Source organism: Selaginella moellendorffii, unplaced genomic scaffold (assembly GCF_000143415.4).
Source record: "Selaginella moellendorffii unplaced genomic scaffold, v1.0 SELMOscaffold_31, whole genome shotgun sequence".
In the NCBI taxonomy this organism is placed as follows: Eukaryota; Viridiplantae; Streptophyta; class Lycopodiopsida; order Selaginellales; family Selaginellaceae; genus Selaginella; species Selaginella moellendorffii.
The window spans coordinates 241925-256995 of NW_003314292.1; the positions used below are offsets into that span (position 1 = coordinate 241925).

The window sequence follows — 15071 nt, forward strand, 5'->3', positions numbered from 1 at the left end:
TTCATTCTTTATGGCAACAGCCGTACATGTGCATGTGCACAGGATAAAGTAGACCTGGTTGTGCATGTGGGCGATCTCGAGCTTGAGTTGTAGTCATGGCAGGTGGTGCCGAGTCAAGCTTTTTATCTTATTCTTGGTATAGATTGGTTGCAGTGCAATCATGCCAAATGTGATTTTGAGGCTTCTCCCTTTTATCTCATACTTCCTTATGTTTTATCCATTTCTAACAATCTTTGTGTTGTAGTGGTTGATCGGCTTATGAAAGAATATTTTGATCTCTTTGAATTTGACCTATCGTCTGGGGCCAAGAATGCCACATGTCATCTGATTCCAACTGGGGGATACTCGTCCAATAGAGGTTCCTATTTATCGTTGGTCACCCAAGGAGATCAAAATTTTACGTGCAAATGTCAAGGAGATATTGGAGAAGGGTGTTATTTAGAAGTTGTAAAGTTCTTGGGCATGTGAACCTCATCTTGTGACAAAGCTTGATGGGAGTATTCATTTCTGCATCGATTATTTTTTGTTAAATGAAGTGATGATCCCATATGTGTACCCTCTTCTTCACACTGCTGATTTCTTGGATCGTCTGGGGCGAAGTCGTTGGTTCACCAAGCTAGATCTTGCTTTTGGATACTGGCAAGTACCGATGGCTGAAAAAGATATTCCTAAAATTGCTTTTCATACATCATTTGGTTTGTACAAGTTCTTGGTGATGCCATTTGGTTTGAACAATGCTCTAACAACTTTCCAGTGGATGATGGACGAGGTTCTTTGTGATATGCCAAATGTGACTACTAACTTCATTGATGATGTCTTAATCCATTCGGAAGGGATGTGGGAGGAGCACATTTGTGATGTTTGTAAAGTGTTGGATCGGCTACGTGATGTTGGTTTAAAGCTGAAGTAGTTGAAATGCGTGTTTAGGTCCAAGAACACAACTTATATTGGGTACCATATTTTTTGTGGGGGTTTGCAAGTTGATCCTGACAAAGTTGTGGCTATTCTAAAGTTCCCTACTCCGAAGTGTGTAAATGATGTGCAACACTTGTTGGGCAAGGTGCAGTATCTCGATCGTTTTGTGGATTATCTTTCTGATCACACTGCACCATTGCGAGTGTTGCTGAAGTCATTAATGTCATTGTAAGCAACTAAAATCTCCATTCTACTTTAGTCACTTAACCACACTTCCGACCACTTGGAGGAGTCTCACTCACAACCTCTATAGGTCCTATTTTGGACTTAGGGACTTGCTAGCCCCCCAAAATGGCATCCATGCCACTCAACCATTGCATTTGGTCCAAGTGCTCCACGTGTCTGATCCCATGATTGACACCCCAAGGTACCACTGACATATTAACCCATTACGCTAAGGCTATGCCCATTCACCTTGGTCACATTGGTGGTTTGACACAACCTACATTACAGTTCTGTCTCTCAAAGATTGGGTCATCCATCTATGAGTAATCATCCCAGATCCACTCTTTAGCATCCTTAGGATGCCCACAGACATGGGGAATAGCCTTCCCCAACATCCCTTTTCCGGTCTCCACCAAGTCCCTTTTTGCCCATGGCCGTGTTCCCTAACATTGCCACTAGATCGACGCCCATAGGCAACCACTAAGTCCCATGGTCCTTTGGGACTTCCTCACCACCCGACTATATCCTTGGTCACTACCCCAAAGGACTACTCCTCTTCCTTTCCACAGTCTGGGCCTTTGGGACAACATTTCGAAACACCATGGCCCTACGTGGGCCTCATGGGTACTCTCCTTGCCTTCTGCCTTTGAGTGCTCAAATGAGGTTCCGTTGAGCCACGCAAGGTATCCAAGTAGGTAGTGCCACCCACACTTGGACTGGGAGCATCGGCCAATCGATCTCCCGGGGGAACTAGAGCCGGCTCTTGAATACTTCACCAAGCTACCCCGCTTGTCAATCCGTATTCACTCTAGTCTTGGACTTCCTAGTGGTCAGTTCATCACCCAACACCTGGGTACAGCCTTCTTGGGCCAAACTGGCCTTTCCTGGACAAACTGGCTCCACTGCAGTCCTCTCCCTTATTATACTTTTGGAGCTCTCCAAACCCCCCAGGGTCTGGGAGACAAACGCTTTGGGCTTTCACCCTCTCAGACTCGAACTCGGATTCGGACTTGGACTCGGACTCGGACTTGGACTTGGGCTTGGGCTCGATCTCGGCCTCGGCCTGGGTCTCGGTCTCTGTCTCGGTCTCAGTCTCGGTCTCGGTCTTGATATCGACTTCGGACTCCATCTCGGGTCCATCTCGGACTCCATCTTGGACTCCATCTCGGGTCCATCTCGGACTCTATCTCGGACTCCATCTTGGACTCCATCTCGGACTCCATCTTGGGTCCATCTCGGGTCCATCTCAGACTCTATCTCGGACTCCATCTCGGGTCCATCTCGGGTCCATCTCGGGTCCATCTCAGACTTCATCTCAGACTCCATCTTGGGTCCATCTCGGGTCCATCTCGGACTCCACCTCAGACTCCATATCAGACTACATCTCGGGTCCATCTTGGGTCCATCTCGGACTCAACCTCCGGTCCATCTTGGGTCCCCTTTTCTAGAGAGTCACTCATGGCTCGCTTCGTGTTTGTTCCTCGAGCACTTTGATGGGAGTTCCACTCCCACTCTTGACCTTTTCAAGTTGGAGCTTTTAGTCCAAATGTGTTATGCTCATTTGGCTTTCACTTCGGCCACTACCACGTGGCGCCCTTTCGGCTCCACTTTGGGGCCTAGGGATTTTGTGTCTCACAGTCATCTTTCATCTGGTCTTTGGATTATGAGTAGGTGTTCCTGGATCTCAAAGAGCTATTAATGACTCGTCCGGTTTTAGTATATCCTGATTACACTCGATCTTTTATTTTGCGCATGGATGCTTTTGACATTGGTCTTAGTGTGTTGATGCAAGAGAGTTCGTGTGTGCTTGGTCAGTGCCATCCCATTGCATATATAAGCCATACAATTAGTAGAGATGAACTATTCCATAATAAAGAAGGAGTGTTTAGCAATAGTCTCGGGTTTTGAGAAACTTTATGCATATCTACATAGTTCTCAGACATTACTTGAAGGTGACCATGCTGCTGTTACTTCATTATTGAAGCGGAAGAACCTGGTTAGTCGTACTGCTTGATGGGCTTTAAAGCTTCAGATATATGATTTTGATGTTGTTTATCACCTAGGGAGTTCTATGGTTGATGGTAATACCCTTTCTCGAGCTCTTCTTTCTTTTCCACTTTCTTTTCCACTTTCTTCTCATGTTTCTGACGAATCTATTATTCCAGCATCTGTGGATTTTCTAGACAAAGATTCAATACCATCGATGGTTGCTGTACTTGATGTTTAGTGTCCATAAGGCATAAAGCAAGATCTACCTTCTTTTGATAAAGTGATGCAAGATTTTCAAACCCATCTCGAAGCCTTCAAATCTATGGCTCAATCTTTTGAGCCTCGTGAACCTGTTGATGACTTGCCTTTCTGGCATTTACATTTTCAATATCACCTTGACGATGGCCTTTTTTATTTTGTGGGGACGGATCTTGATGATTATTTATAATTAGTGGTGCCTTCTATCTTTATTCCGCAGTTTCTACATGCCTACCATGATTCTCTCTTATTCTAGGTGGGCATATGGGACATCGTCGTGTAACTGAGAAGCTACACAGGTCTTTCTATTAGCTAGAGATGTTACGTAATATTATCCGGTATATGCGTAGCTGCATTTGGTGCCAAACTCATAATACTCCCCTTTGTGTTGCGGAAGGACGGTTGAAGTTAATTGCAATTTCCTATTCGTTTAAGTTGGTGGTGTTTGATCTTATGGGACCTTTTCCATAGTCGATTGATGGTAATGAGTATGTTATTATTGCTTCTGGCTACTTGACTCGTTAGGTGGAAGTTGGTGCTCTTGCTAGCGCCTTTGCAACTGCTATTGGATACTTCCTCTTTAATCAAGTGGTGTTCTAGCATTCTTGTCTAGAGTGGATTCTTTCGGATAATAGTCTTAGGCATTTCATGTTTTGACGTCTCGGTTGGGGATACGTTACACTTTCACTAGTGCTTATCATCCATAATCAAATGGTCTAGTGGAACGGTTCGTTCAGACATTCAAATGGATGATTGCGAAGTATGTGAACTTTTAGCATTCGGATTAAAATGGTTATTTGCCGTCTCTTCGGTATGTATATGTCACAGGGGTGTAGAGTTCTGTTGGTGCTTCACCATATAAACTTCTATATGGTCATAATCTAATATTACCAACGGAGCTGGGTTTACCTTCATGATTGCCACGAGCTACCGATACTAGGTCGTGAGATCAGTATTTGATGAGTATTCTTCCACTTGTTTGAGCAAAGTCTGCCAAACACTCAAGTTAGGTATAAGTGGGATAATAATAACATTACAACTCTTATCATCATCCACCTACAGAGTACAAAATAGATGATTTAGTGTTAGTTTGTTTTCCCCATCTTATGGTATGTGGTTTATCTAAAAGGCTCCTTATGCAGTGGAAAGGACAATATCAAATGTTACAACAAGCATACAAAGGGATCAGGAGTAATTAATACCACCTACAGATCTACCAATGACAAAACGATGCAAAGCATACAATGGACAGACCATTGTGAAAAGAATATCTCAAGAAAAGCCGACTTAAAGCTAAGATGGAATCTTTTGGTGGTGTCACCCGTGGTACAAAGGAATCCCCGAGCAAAAGATCCGAGGTTTGATTCCCAGGAAGATTATGCTTGAATGGATTTGCTGCTTTTTCATCAATGGTTTGAAGAATCTCACTTTGAAGTGCGTGTCCTCTGCGCCATCGCAAAAGAATTTCCACAGCCAAGTTGGGAGGAGAAATTTCCGCGAGGAAGCAAAGAGCCTGGAAAATTCTAGTATGTTCCAAGTAGCGGCGAAGGCGGCCACGTCATTGACTTGGTTTGGCCGGCAAGTTTTGTCCGTCGCATCGGAGCCCTTGGATGCCGTCCCCAATCGACGGCGCCTGTTCCATCCTCGCGTATTTATAAATGGTGCGTCCATGCCCCAACCTCACCAGTTCTTTGATTCATTTTTTAGGGTTTCTTTGATTCTTTGATTTTTAGAGAACGATGCAGATCTTTGTGAAGACTCTCACCGGCAAGACGATCACGCTCGAGGTCGAGAGCTCCGACACGATCGATAATGTTAAGTCGAAGATCCAGGATAAGGAGGGAATTCCTCCGGACCAGCAGCGATTGATCTTTGCCGGCAAGCAGCTCGAGGAGGGGCGCACGCTCGCGGATTACAACATCCAAAAGGAGTCGACCTTGCATCTGGTGCTGCGCCTTCGAGGAGGTATGCAAATTTTCGTCAAGACCCTAACGGGGAAGACGATTACGCTCGAGGTGGAGAGCTCCGACACGATCGACAACGTTAAGACCAAGATCCAGGACAAGGAAGGCATCCCTCCGGACCAGCAGCGATTGATCTTTGCCGGCAAGCAGCTAGAAGATGGCCGGACTCTGGCCGACTACAACATCCAAAAGGAATCCACGCTCCATTTGGTCCTTCGTCTTCGCGGGGGTATGCAAATCTTCGTCAAGACCTTGACGGGGAAGACGATCACGCTCGAGGTGGAGAGCTCCGACACAATTGACAACGTGAAGACCAAGATCCAGGACAAGGAAGGTATCCCCCCGGACCAGCAGCGTTTGATCTTTGCGGGCAAGCAGCTAGAAGATGGCCGGACTCTGGCCGACTACAACATCCAGAAGGAGTCGACGCTCCATTTGGTCCTTCGCCTTCGTGGAGGTATGCAAATTTTCGTCAAGACCCTCACAGGGAAGACGATCACCTTGGAGGTGGAGAGCTCGGACACGATCGACAACGTGAAGACCAAGATCCAGGACAAGGAAGGCATCCCCCCGGACCAGCAGCGATTGATCTTCGCAGGCAAGCAGCTTGAGGACGGCCGCACTCTTGCGGACTACAACATCCAAAAGGAGTCTACGCTTCACCTGGTTTTGCGTCTCCGTGGTGGCATGCAAATCTTCGTGAAGACTCTCACTGGCAAGACGATCACCTTGGAGGTAGAGAGCTCCGACACGATTGACAACGTTAAGACCAAGATCCAGGACAAGGAGGGCATTCCACCGGACCAGCAGAGGCTCATCTTCGCTGGCAAGCAGCTCGAGGATGGCCGGACTCTTGCTGATTACAACATCCAGAAGGAGTCGACGCTCCATTTGGTTCTGCGTCTTCGTGGAGGGCAGTGAAAAGTTTGCTTGTATTCACAATTCCTTGACTGATTCGAGCAAGGAAGTAGAATAAACTAGATTTCTTCTACACGAATTCTTGAATGGAAGAACAAGCTTGATTTACACGTCTATCACGACTTGTTCCTTCGTTTTCTTCTTGAATGTCCTGTATCGCTTGTTGTTGATCTTTGTCCTCTCTGGTGGTGGCGGTGGCGGTGGCGGTGGCAGTGGCGATGGTGGTGATTGAGCTGCGGTTTTAGTGGCCTCTTGCTTGGCCAGTTCTTGCTCCTCTTCGGCCTTGGCAAACACATCCTTGAAAACCACTTGGGGAACGTAATAGTTTGTAAACCAAAAGAAGAATATCAACATGGCATTGCCATGCCTCCTCCTGACATTCCTCCAGATCCCGGCCCATATACAAAAGAATTTTGATGGTCTTTTATTATTCCAAGAGGAGGAGGGCCAAATGTATAATTACAATGTTGTATATTAATATTAACATAGTAGGATTTTGGTAGCCGTCGAATTGGTTTCAATTTGAACCATTTGCTCCTGTATATAAGTTTTTGGCTAATTAATATGCACATTTTATGTATTCCCTTTTTCTATTCAAAGCACTCACAATAATTAAAATGCTCTAAATTTATCTATAAGCTTTAAAAAAATTTTTTTTAAATCACCTTAATGTGTCATTTTGTAAATCATGAGTGTAAATGAAAAATATTTTGCGAATGCAAATGTACTGTTAAATAAGAAATTAGATAATTATAGAGGTTCTAAATAATAACAATCTAATGGGTTGGGCTAATAATATTTATAAATAGCCTGCAAAATTGTATGATTAAAATTCTCTTAACAATCTCCAGCTCCAGGAGATTGATGCACGGGCAAGCAAAGGACCATAGGATAAACGAAAGATGGTATTTTCACTTTTGTGATCTGGACTCTTTTCATCTAGATTTTTAAGTAAACATAAATGCACCATGATATGAGAACATTTCAAAAGCAAAGCAATGCTGTCATGAGCTAGCAAGATAAAATTCTGTGGTAGTGACATGGAAGTTCAGGGTTGGAGATCCTCTCTCAAATAACTTGAAGACTGGATTCTTCAATTGATCTTGATAACAAAAATCTTTCATTAATTGAGTTTCAATATCACATCAATGGAGCGAGGTGGTAAAGGAGACAGTCTAGAGAGCTTCATTGTGGTACTGCTAGATGATATTAGTGAGCAAGTTGACAAGTCAACTAACTTCATAGGTGGTATAAGCACGAAATCATACATGCGGTTTCTAGGTCCTGGCAACCGAGCATGATCATTTGTAAACAAATGATAGGTTCTAGTTGGGATGTTTGCAATCCAGAAGTTGATGTAGGGGTAGGCACTATTAAAGTTTTTTGATAAAGAAGATATGAGTGGTGGCATTTTCCCAAATCCTTCGATGTCAACAGTGGGAGCCGAATTAGGGGATGAAATTGCCATTCTCAACTCTTATATTCTACCAACAAAACTCAGTTTCCACAATCGATAGAATATATTAAGCTAGAGAACATGGAAAGCCATCAGAAAACTAAATTGATTAAATGATCAATTCTTACAATGATATCTTACATAGCAAATGAAAAGAAAATATTACTCAAATGAATCAACTTAAACACATCAATTTAGATCTGGTGAGCTGAAACAACGTAGATCGTTAAAGGTATCCGCTAACTTTCTCTTCTTTTGGAGAGCCAGCTGCGAGGACAATAGCGCCCGGTCATGCTCGCATCTCATCACAGCGCCATCTAACGTTCCATCAGGCCAAGCAATGTCAGCATGGTTCATGTAGTAAGGATACCTTGAACAAAAGAAGAAAAAAACCATTCTCAAGAACCAAAGAAAAAACTCTTTGTACCTGTCAATGCCGTCTCTCCCAGCCCATCCGAAATCCACAGCGACGACTCTTGAAAGCTGTGGATCAACCATCAAGTTAGGCAGCCGCAAATCACCATGCACGCCATGAAAAGCCGAGTTTTGTGCTTTGTCCAAGCAACGCTGTGCCAGAGCTTGAATCTCACTCCACTGCGAGTGAAACATTTCCCTCGCCTTCTCAAGATCGATGTAGTTCTCCATGTACTCCATGCACACCATCAGCCAGCCACCTCCTAAGCTCTCTGGCGCGCAGCCTCGCTCAAACCAGTCCCTGTGAACTTCGCTGCTGTAGCGCTGGCAAAACTTGACGAAGATCTTCCCGACGCCCAGGTGCTGAATCCTTGCGAACGCGGACATGGAGGAGGACGGAGGCTCTGGAACTTCATGCTGCAGCCGCTCTACATGGACAACGTAAGTCTCCCCGTAAATGATCGTATCGACGCGCGCCCCCGCAAGCGGAGCTCTTGCAACACATACGGGAGCTTGGCTCCTGCGAGATCCAGTTTCGATGCTTGGACACTGATCGAGGCGAGTGACTGCAGTGATTTACGAAAAGCCGTCACCATCCTGCACAGAGAATCCATCTCGCCGGCGTTCCTCCTGCGGAGGAGAAGTCCCATTCGCAGGGGCTCCACGACGGGACCATCGGTAAACGCTGCACCGGAAATCCGGAGTAGAGGACCGACAACCTCCAGCAGAAAGACTGGACAGCAGCCACGCCCAAGCATCTCATCGTCCACAATGGCAGCAAGGTGATCGACATATTACCTGTGCTAAGAAGTTAGAGAGAGCCCTCTTCTCTCTCTCTCTCTCTCGGTACCTGCATGCTTCGATGAAAGGATCTCCTCCGCACCCTTGCTCGTTCCTCACTGCAACGAACGCCAAAAGCCGTCCACCGCAAGAGATTGCAATGCCGGACTTGGTCTTCTCGAGCACGAACTTGTCATCCAGGTACTTCTCCAGCAGCTTGAGCAGCATAAGGCGCCTCTGCTGCTCGTGAGCATACGCCTTGGACGACTCACGGCATAGCTCATCCACAAACGCTGAATCCTGTGGGCGGACCTCGGTTTCTTGGCACGAATCGAGGAAGTTGGCGAAGACGGGAGAGATGAGAGGCAAGGGCAGGCCCTGTGCTGTATCTGGGCGGCAGTTCAGGAAGACCGGCGGCTTCTTCATCTGATGCTCCAGCGTGAACTCAGCGGAATCCAAGGCAAGATGCGAAGGCGTGGAGTTTTTGAGCCGGCGATACGCATCCGACTCGAAGTAGCTGGACCGGTCTCCATGTAACTGAGCGAAGAACTTGCTCACATTCTTGGCTAGCAGCGCGGGCACTCCACACACAAGAAGCTCTGCACAAGAGAACGTACGCAATTCATCCACTTCATCGATGCCCCCTTTCAGCAAAGCTTTCAGCGCTTTGTCTGCCAATTCAGCTTTTCCCTTGGGGAGAAGCGACGCCTGGAAATCCCGCAGATTGCCCTCTCCCGCCATCCGCGACCAGGAGCCCTAAAATCGCTTCTAGCCTGGAGTTCCACAACCCTAATTTAAAACCCAAAACCCTGATTTAGGGTTCTTGGGATGAAGCAATGGCTATGGCGATCGCCCGGTGTTCCTGGGCGCCCTGGCCCCCGCATTTCCACTGTCGGCGGCTCCAGGTCGGGAATCGGGCGGCGGCGCTGCGTTTACAGGTGCGTGGAAGCCTTCGTTCGTTCGAATGAGAGCGATTGTTTTGATAGGCTCTAGGCACGAACAAGGCGGCCGTGGTGAAGCTAAAGAAGAAGAAGAAGAAGAAGAAAGTCGAGAAGGCTTCTTCGCAAGAGCCAGAGCATGACGATAGCGAGGAAGGAGATTTCACTGACATTGTGGATATGGCGGAATGGATGAAGAACAAGCCCCCGGGATTTGGGATTGGAAAGGAGTATGACACTGCTCTCGAGGAGGAAATCTTGGAGGAGATGGACAAGGGGAGCGCTGGTGCGGGGGAGAAGAAGAAGAAGAGCTCCGAGAAGCCGGGAGATCAAACTAGTGCGAATCCAATGGGAAGAATTTCGCTCAAGGATGGTAAAGTTGTGGAGGGGAGTGGCAACAAATCGACCAGGACGAGAAAGCCAGGCAAGTCTTAAAGTTCGTATCTCGCAAGCTAGGAATCTTTTTTTCTTTCTTTCGTGCTCATGACTTGCGAAGAACTTTGCAGTAACTTTGATTGTATCACACAGAGCCACAAGTTGAAGGAATCAAGGTGAAAGTCACTCACTTACCAAGGAAGAAGAACATCTCAAAGGACTTGCGACTGGCTTACAAGGGAGTGCCCGGCCTTTTGCAAATCAGACCAAACGAACTCGCGAACAACAAGACACGGGAGCCTGTTTGCAAAGGATCCGCCATTCTCACTTTTGCCAAGGAAAGCAACGCGTTAAGGTGAGAAAATTCTCTTTCTTTGCTCCCTAAGCTGGTTTCTCTCTCGTTACAGATTCATGGAGAAGTTTAAAATCCGCAAGCTTTTGTTTGGAAAGCTGGAAAAGCTCCCGACTTACGAGCTGCACATTCCAAAGAACGAGAAGAAAAAGACGGCCAGTGACACTACTGTAGAGATCGGAGACGACGAAGCAGAAACAGGGATGGTATCAATCGCAGCGCCAGTTGAGGATGAGAGCTCACTTTTGTCGATGCATGATGCGTCAGAGGATCGTAGCAGTAACGACGAGGTACAGGAATCTGTAGCGGATGCAATCATCGAAGACGAACAGGACGAACAGGACGAAGATTGTGATGACGAAGATGGTGACGAGGAAGAAGAAAACTTCGAAACGTCTTCTCTGGCTGTTGGAAGCAAACTTGAAGAATTTGAGGACAGTGAGGAGGAAGACGATGACTTTGGCGACGAGGAAGAACTTGAAAGCTCCGGAGAATGGGTCGAAGAAGAAGAAGATGAAGAAGATGGCGAGGGAGATCATCACGATCAAGCTCTCGAGGCTAGCAGTGACAACACACACTTTGTGGAAGTTGACGTTTCGGTGCCATTGACCGCAGAAGATCTCGGCGGTGATCCAGACGAGGTGATCTTGAGCAGCAACGCGAGAATTCTGGAGCTGGATACGGAGATAAGCAAGCTCCGGAAGATCGTCAAGAAGAACCGAAAGAAATCGTCGGTGGCAGAGCTGGAGCAGCAGATCCTCAAGCTGCGAGAGGAAAAAATCGAGCTTTTGGAGAAGCGAGTTCTTGCTCGAATCGTCGCCGCCAGGGAAGCTTTCAAAGCTCGACGCGAGAAGAAGAAACTGGCCGCCGCCGAGGAAGAGTCTTCCAAAAGATCTGGAAGGTATGTTTCTCATGCATTTTTTTTCTTTCGATTCACCACATTGTTTCCAGCGATCGATCAATCGATCGAGCTATTCTTGCTTCCTTGGACTAAAAAAATCGAAGTTTTTTTCGCAGTCGCTTGAGAATGGACGACGAGAAGTTCCGCGAAGTCGTCGCCAAGCACTTCTCGAGATAGAAAGTAAAAAAACGACGTTGACCCTCACACTGTTAAAACCAGCAAAGAGAGGGAATATACGCCGGCAATTTCTTCTTCCTCGTCAAGATGTGGACTGGAAACCCTAGCCAGTGAGACATCCATCGATCGAGAGGAGCGCGAGGCGAGCAACGCGCTCACGGAAGAATCTCCGTGAATGCGCCCAAGAGCAGCACTGGATTTGGCTCCATCCGGCGTGCATTCAAGGCGTCCTCACGCTGGCGCTGGCGCTGGCGCATTCGCCACTCCCAGGTACAAAGATTTCTCGCCCGCCGCGGAGAGTCGAGGGTGAATCGCTCGAATCCGTGGCCAATCGATGCCCGCACGGCCTGGCGCCGTGGAGCCGAGGGTTTGCTTGCCAGAGCTAGAGGTAGAAAGGAGCTAGGAAGGGGAAGATCCAGGGAATGGCGGCGCTGGACGGGGAGGAGCGTGTTCTAGCCACGGCACAGCACATTGTGAGATCGCTGGGAACCACAGATGCCACGACCGACGACATGATAGAGATCCTCTCCAAGTTTGACAATCGCTTCCACGAGCTCCTCTCCAAGAAGACGATCGCGAGCGCTTCTTCGACGTCGGAGCTCCCGGATGGCTTCGCGGATAGCCTGGATGCCGCGGAGGAGGTGATCATGCGCTGGGACAAGGCCTCCTCCGACGCTGCGTGGACGAAGATGATCTGGGATTCGAATGACGACGCTGTGGACTACCTCCACGCCGTGGACGAGGTCCAGAACATCTTGGAGAGCTTGTCACTCTCGCAGAGAAGAGCCGGGGTGGAGCGAGCGCAGACTTTGCTCCACGTCTCCATGGCTCGGTTGGAGGACGAGTTTAGATGCCTGCTCGAGACGACGAGCGGGCCAGTGGATCCAGAGCGGCTGCTCGACTCCTTCGCGAGCTCGTCCATGGCTGCTGCTGCGTCCTCGTCTTTCAACTCCAACTGTGACGACGATGGTGAAGGGTCTTCCATCGCGGGGACCTACCGTGACGAGGAGGGCGAGAACAGCTCCGACGATGACAACGACGAGGACGTTCCTGTTGCTCGGCCAGTGACCGACTTGAATCCGGTGATCGAGCTCCTGCCACCCGACGTGGTGGAGAGTCTCAACGATATCGCGAAGAGGCTCGTCCAGGGGCACTGCAAGCTCGAGTGCTGCCAGATTTACGGCAGCGTGAGAAAGGTGGTGCTGGAGGAGAGCCTACAGCGGCTGGGGATGGACAGGCTCGGCATCGACGAGACGCAGCGGATGCCGTGGGAGCTGCTCCAGAACAAGATCAAGAAGTGGATCCAAGTCATGGACGTTGGCGTCAAGGTGCTGTTCGCGAGCGAGCGGCAGCTGTGCGACCAGGTGTTCGAAGGCATCCCCGGCGGGGTGGAGGAGAGCTGCTTCGCGGAGCTGGCCAAGGGGATCATGATGCAGCTGCTGTGCTTCGGCGAGGCGGTGGCCATCGGCAAGCGGGAGACGGACAAGCTCATCACCATCCTCGACATGTACGAGAAGCTGCGGGACTTGCTGCCGGAGATCCACTCCATCTTTTCCGGGGAGAGCTGCCTGAGCGTCCGAGAGGAGGCGTCCGGGGTGCTGCTGCGGCTGGGGGAGGCCGCCAAGGGGACGTTCGCCGAGTTTGAGAACGCGGTCCAGCGAGATCCTCCAAAGACGCCGGTGCCTCGAGGAGCGCTCCATCCGCTCACTCGCTACGTGATGAACTACCTGCGCTTCCTCCTGGTTTACGTCGACACGCTCAAGAAGCTCTTCGGGGAGAAGCCGGCGGTGCCAGTGGTTCCCGGTGACGAGTTTGCTCGCGGCGGCGGTGGCTACTACGGTAGCAGCGACGAGTACTACCACCACCACCACCAGTACTCGAGCGTCCCGGCGGAGAACACGTCCCCGCTCGCGGTCCAGTTCATCTGGATCATCCACCTCCTCGAGGCCAACTTAGACAACAAGTCCAAGCTCTACAAGGATCTGGCGCTCACGAACCTCTTCCTCATGAACAACGTGAGATACATCGTCCAGAAGGTGCGTCACTCAGAGCTGAGCTCGCTGCTGGGCGACGACTGGATGCGCCGCCACTCGGCGCAGGTCCGGCAGCACGCCAAGAGCTACGAGCGATCGGCGTGGGTGAAAGTTCTTGCCTGCCTCAAGGACGAGGGGATACGATCCGGGGGGAGCTTCTCCACCGGGGTGTCCAAGGCGGTGCTCAAGGAGAGATTCAAGAGCTTCAACAGCGCGTTGGAGGAGATCCACCGGACGCAGTCGGGGTGGTGCGTCCCGGACTCGCAGCTGCGGTCGGAGCTGCGGATCTCGGTGGCGGAGAAGCTCATCCAGGCGTACCGCGCGTTCCTGGGGCGGTATAAGATCTACCTCGAGAGCGAGAGGAATCCGCAAAAGTATATCAAGTATACGCCCGAGGAGCTGGAGAAGATGGTGAACGATCTGTTCGGTGGCTCCTAGGAAAGACAGAGTATAAGACCTAAGGTTTAACGGCATCTTTTCAGAATCTAGGGTTTAGGTTCATATGAGTTAAAAATCCTAGACTTCCCAAAAGATGCTAGTATTTTTAAAAAAAATGTATATGTATATTCCTTAATGTACGGATTAAAACAATATCATTCTCATAAAGTGAAAATCGCGAAATTATACATATGAATGCCCAATGTAACTTTTAAATCATTTGCCTCCCCAATGACTCCATTGTAAAATTTAACTATATGCTTTTAACATTTCAAAAGCACAGTGTCTATATCGTTCACTATGGCATTGCAGGGATCCACCTGTTACGCTCTGTAACATGCAAAACCTATTATAATCCCAAAAATGCTAGTATTTTTTAGAATCTAGGGCGTGAAGAGAAGCATCTTTTGGGGAATCTAGGGCTTGCAAAGATCGCTCCCAAAAAAAAGTTGGTTTATCAGGAGATTCCACTTCTCCAGTCCCAAAAATGCTAGTATTTTTTAGAATCTAGGGTGAAGAGAAGCATCTTTTGGGGAATCTAGGGCTTGCAAAGATCGCTCCCAAAAGAAAGTTGGTTTATCAGGAGATCTTGTTCGCATTTTCGCAGGTATGTGATGCGATTTAGTTCCGACGAGGTGAAAGGACGAGCTAATGGAAAAAACGTGGCACGCTAGTGGAGGAAAGAAAGGATCGCTCGCTAGTGGACACCATGATCCGGCGAGAAACGAATATGAATCTCTGGGATTTTTTTTTTTTTTTTTTTTTCCTTTCTCTGTCCGTGGGTTCCTCTTTATTTTCTTTCGTGTGTGATTTCCAACCAGACTACCTGGCTGCCACGGCAAAGTTTTTTCGCGAGATTCATCCGGCCAGCCAGCCAGCAAACACCAAAGGAGTGGCAATAATTGTGGCATCGAAAGGGAAGAACAGTGCGAGAACAA

The 15071-nt window shown here is 48.4% G+C and overlaps 4 protein-coding genes across 5 annotated transcripts; 3 read left to right on the top strand and 1 right to left on the bottom strand.

Annotated features, from left to right (window-relative positions):
- The first annotated feature begins 5075 nt into the window (after positions 1–5075).
- On the top strand, positions 5076–6383 carry LOC9649366 (polyubiquitin). The gene has a single exon (XM_002976435.2). It carries the CDS (start codon positions 5127–5129, stop codon positions 6270–6272), a length of 1146 nt encoding a protein of 381 aa, XP_002976481.1. The 5' UTR covers positions 5076–5126; the 3' UTR covers positions 6273–6383.
- Positions 6384–7874: 1491 nt separating this feature from the next.
- Positions 7875–9687, bottom strand: LOC9649018. 2 transcript variants are annotated; one of them, XM_024681576.1, is made up of 3 exons: positions 8990–9687; positions 8153–8937; positions 7875–8095 (listed from the first exon to the last, which is right to left on the bottom strand). In XM_024681576.1, exons 1-2 carry the CDS (start codon positions 9658–9660, stop codon positions 8934–8936), a joined length of 675 nt encoding a protein of 224 aa, XP_024537344.1. In that variant the 5' UTR covers positions 9661–9687; the 3' UTR covers positions 7875–8095; positions 8153–8933. The 2 variants fall into 2 exon arrangements, with proteins under 2 accessions (XP_024537344.1, XP_024537343.1); XM_024681575.1 differs by having other exon boundaries at positions 8153–9687.
- Positions 9688–9728: 41 nt separating this feature from the next.
- On the top strand, positions 9729–11739 carry LOC9649367 (glutamic acid-rich protein). The gene is made up of 5 exons (XM_024681553.1): positions 9729–9857; positions 9906–10281; positions 10386–10587; positions 10640–11485; positions 11602–11739. The coding sequence occupies exons 1-5, from the start codon at positions 9756–9758 to the stop codon at positions 11660–11662; spliced, it is 1587 nt and encodes a 528-aa protein (XP_024537321.1). The 5' UTR covers positions 9729–9755; the 3' UTR covers positions 11663–11739.
- Positions 11740–11860: 121 nt separating this feature from the next.
- On the top strand, positions 11861–14194 carry LOC9649019 (exocyst complex component EXO70A1). The gene has a single exon (XM_024681551.1). It carries the CDS (start codon positions 12085–12087, stop codon positions 14131–14133), a length of 2049 nt encoding a protein of 682 aa, XP_024537319.1. The 5' UTR covers positions 11861–12084; the 3' UTR covers positions 14134–14194.
- The last annotated feature ends 877 nt before the right edge of the window (positions 14195–15071 follow it).

What these genes read in the sequence shown, in the direction of transcription:
- LOC9649366 (XM_002976435.2), top strand. Translation starts at nt 5,127, where the DNA reads ATGCAGATCTTTGTGAAGACTCTCACCGGCAAGACGATCACGCTCGAG.
- LOC9649018 (XM_024681575.1), bottom strand. Translation starts at nt 9,660, where the DNA reads ATGGCGGGAGAGGGCAATCTGCGGGATTTCCAGGCGTCGCTTCTCCCC.
- LOC9649367 (XM_024681553.1), top strand. Translation starts at nt 9,756, where the DNA reads ATGGCTATGGCGATCGCCCGGTGTTCCTGGGCGCCCTGGCCCCCGCAT. An exon ending in GACCAGGACGAGAAAGCCAG is followed by an intron (nt 10,282 to 10,385) that starts GCAAGTCTTAAA and finishes TGTATCACACAG; the next exon opens with AGCCACAAGTTGAAGGAATC. An exon ending in TCTTCCAAAAGATCTGGAAG is followed by an intron (nt 11,486 to 11,601) that starts GTATGTTTCTCA and finishes TTTTTTTCGCAG; the next exon opens with TCGCTTGAGAATGGACGACG.
- LOC9649019 (XM_024681551.1), top strand. Translation starts at nt 12,085, where the DNA reads ATGGCGGCGCTGGACGGGGAGGAGCGTGTTCTAGCCACGGCACAGCAC.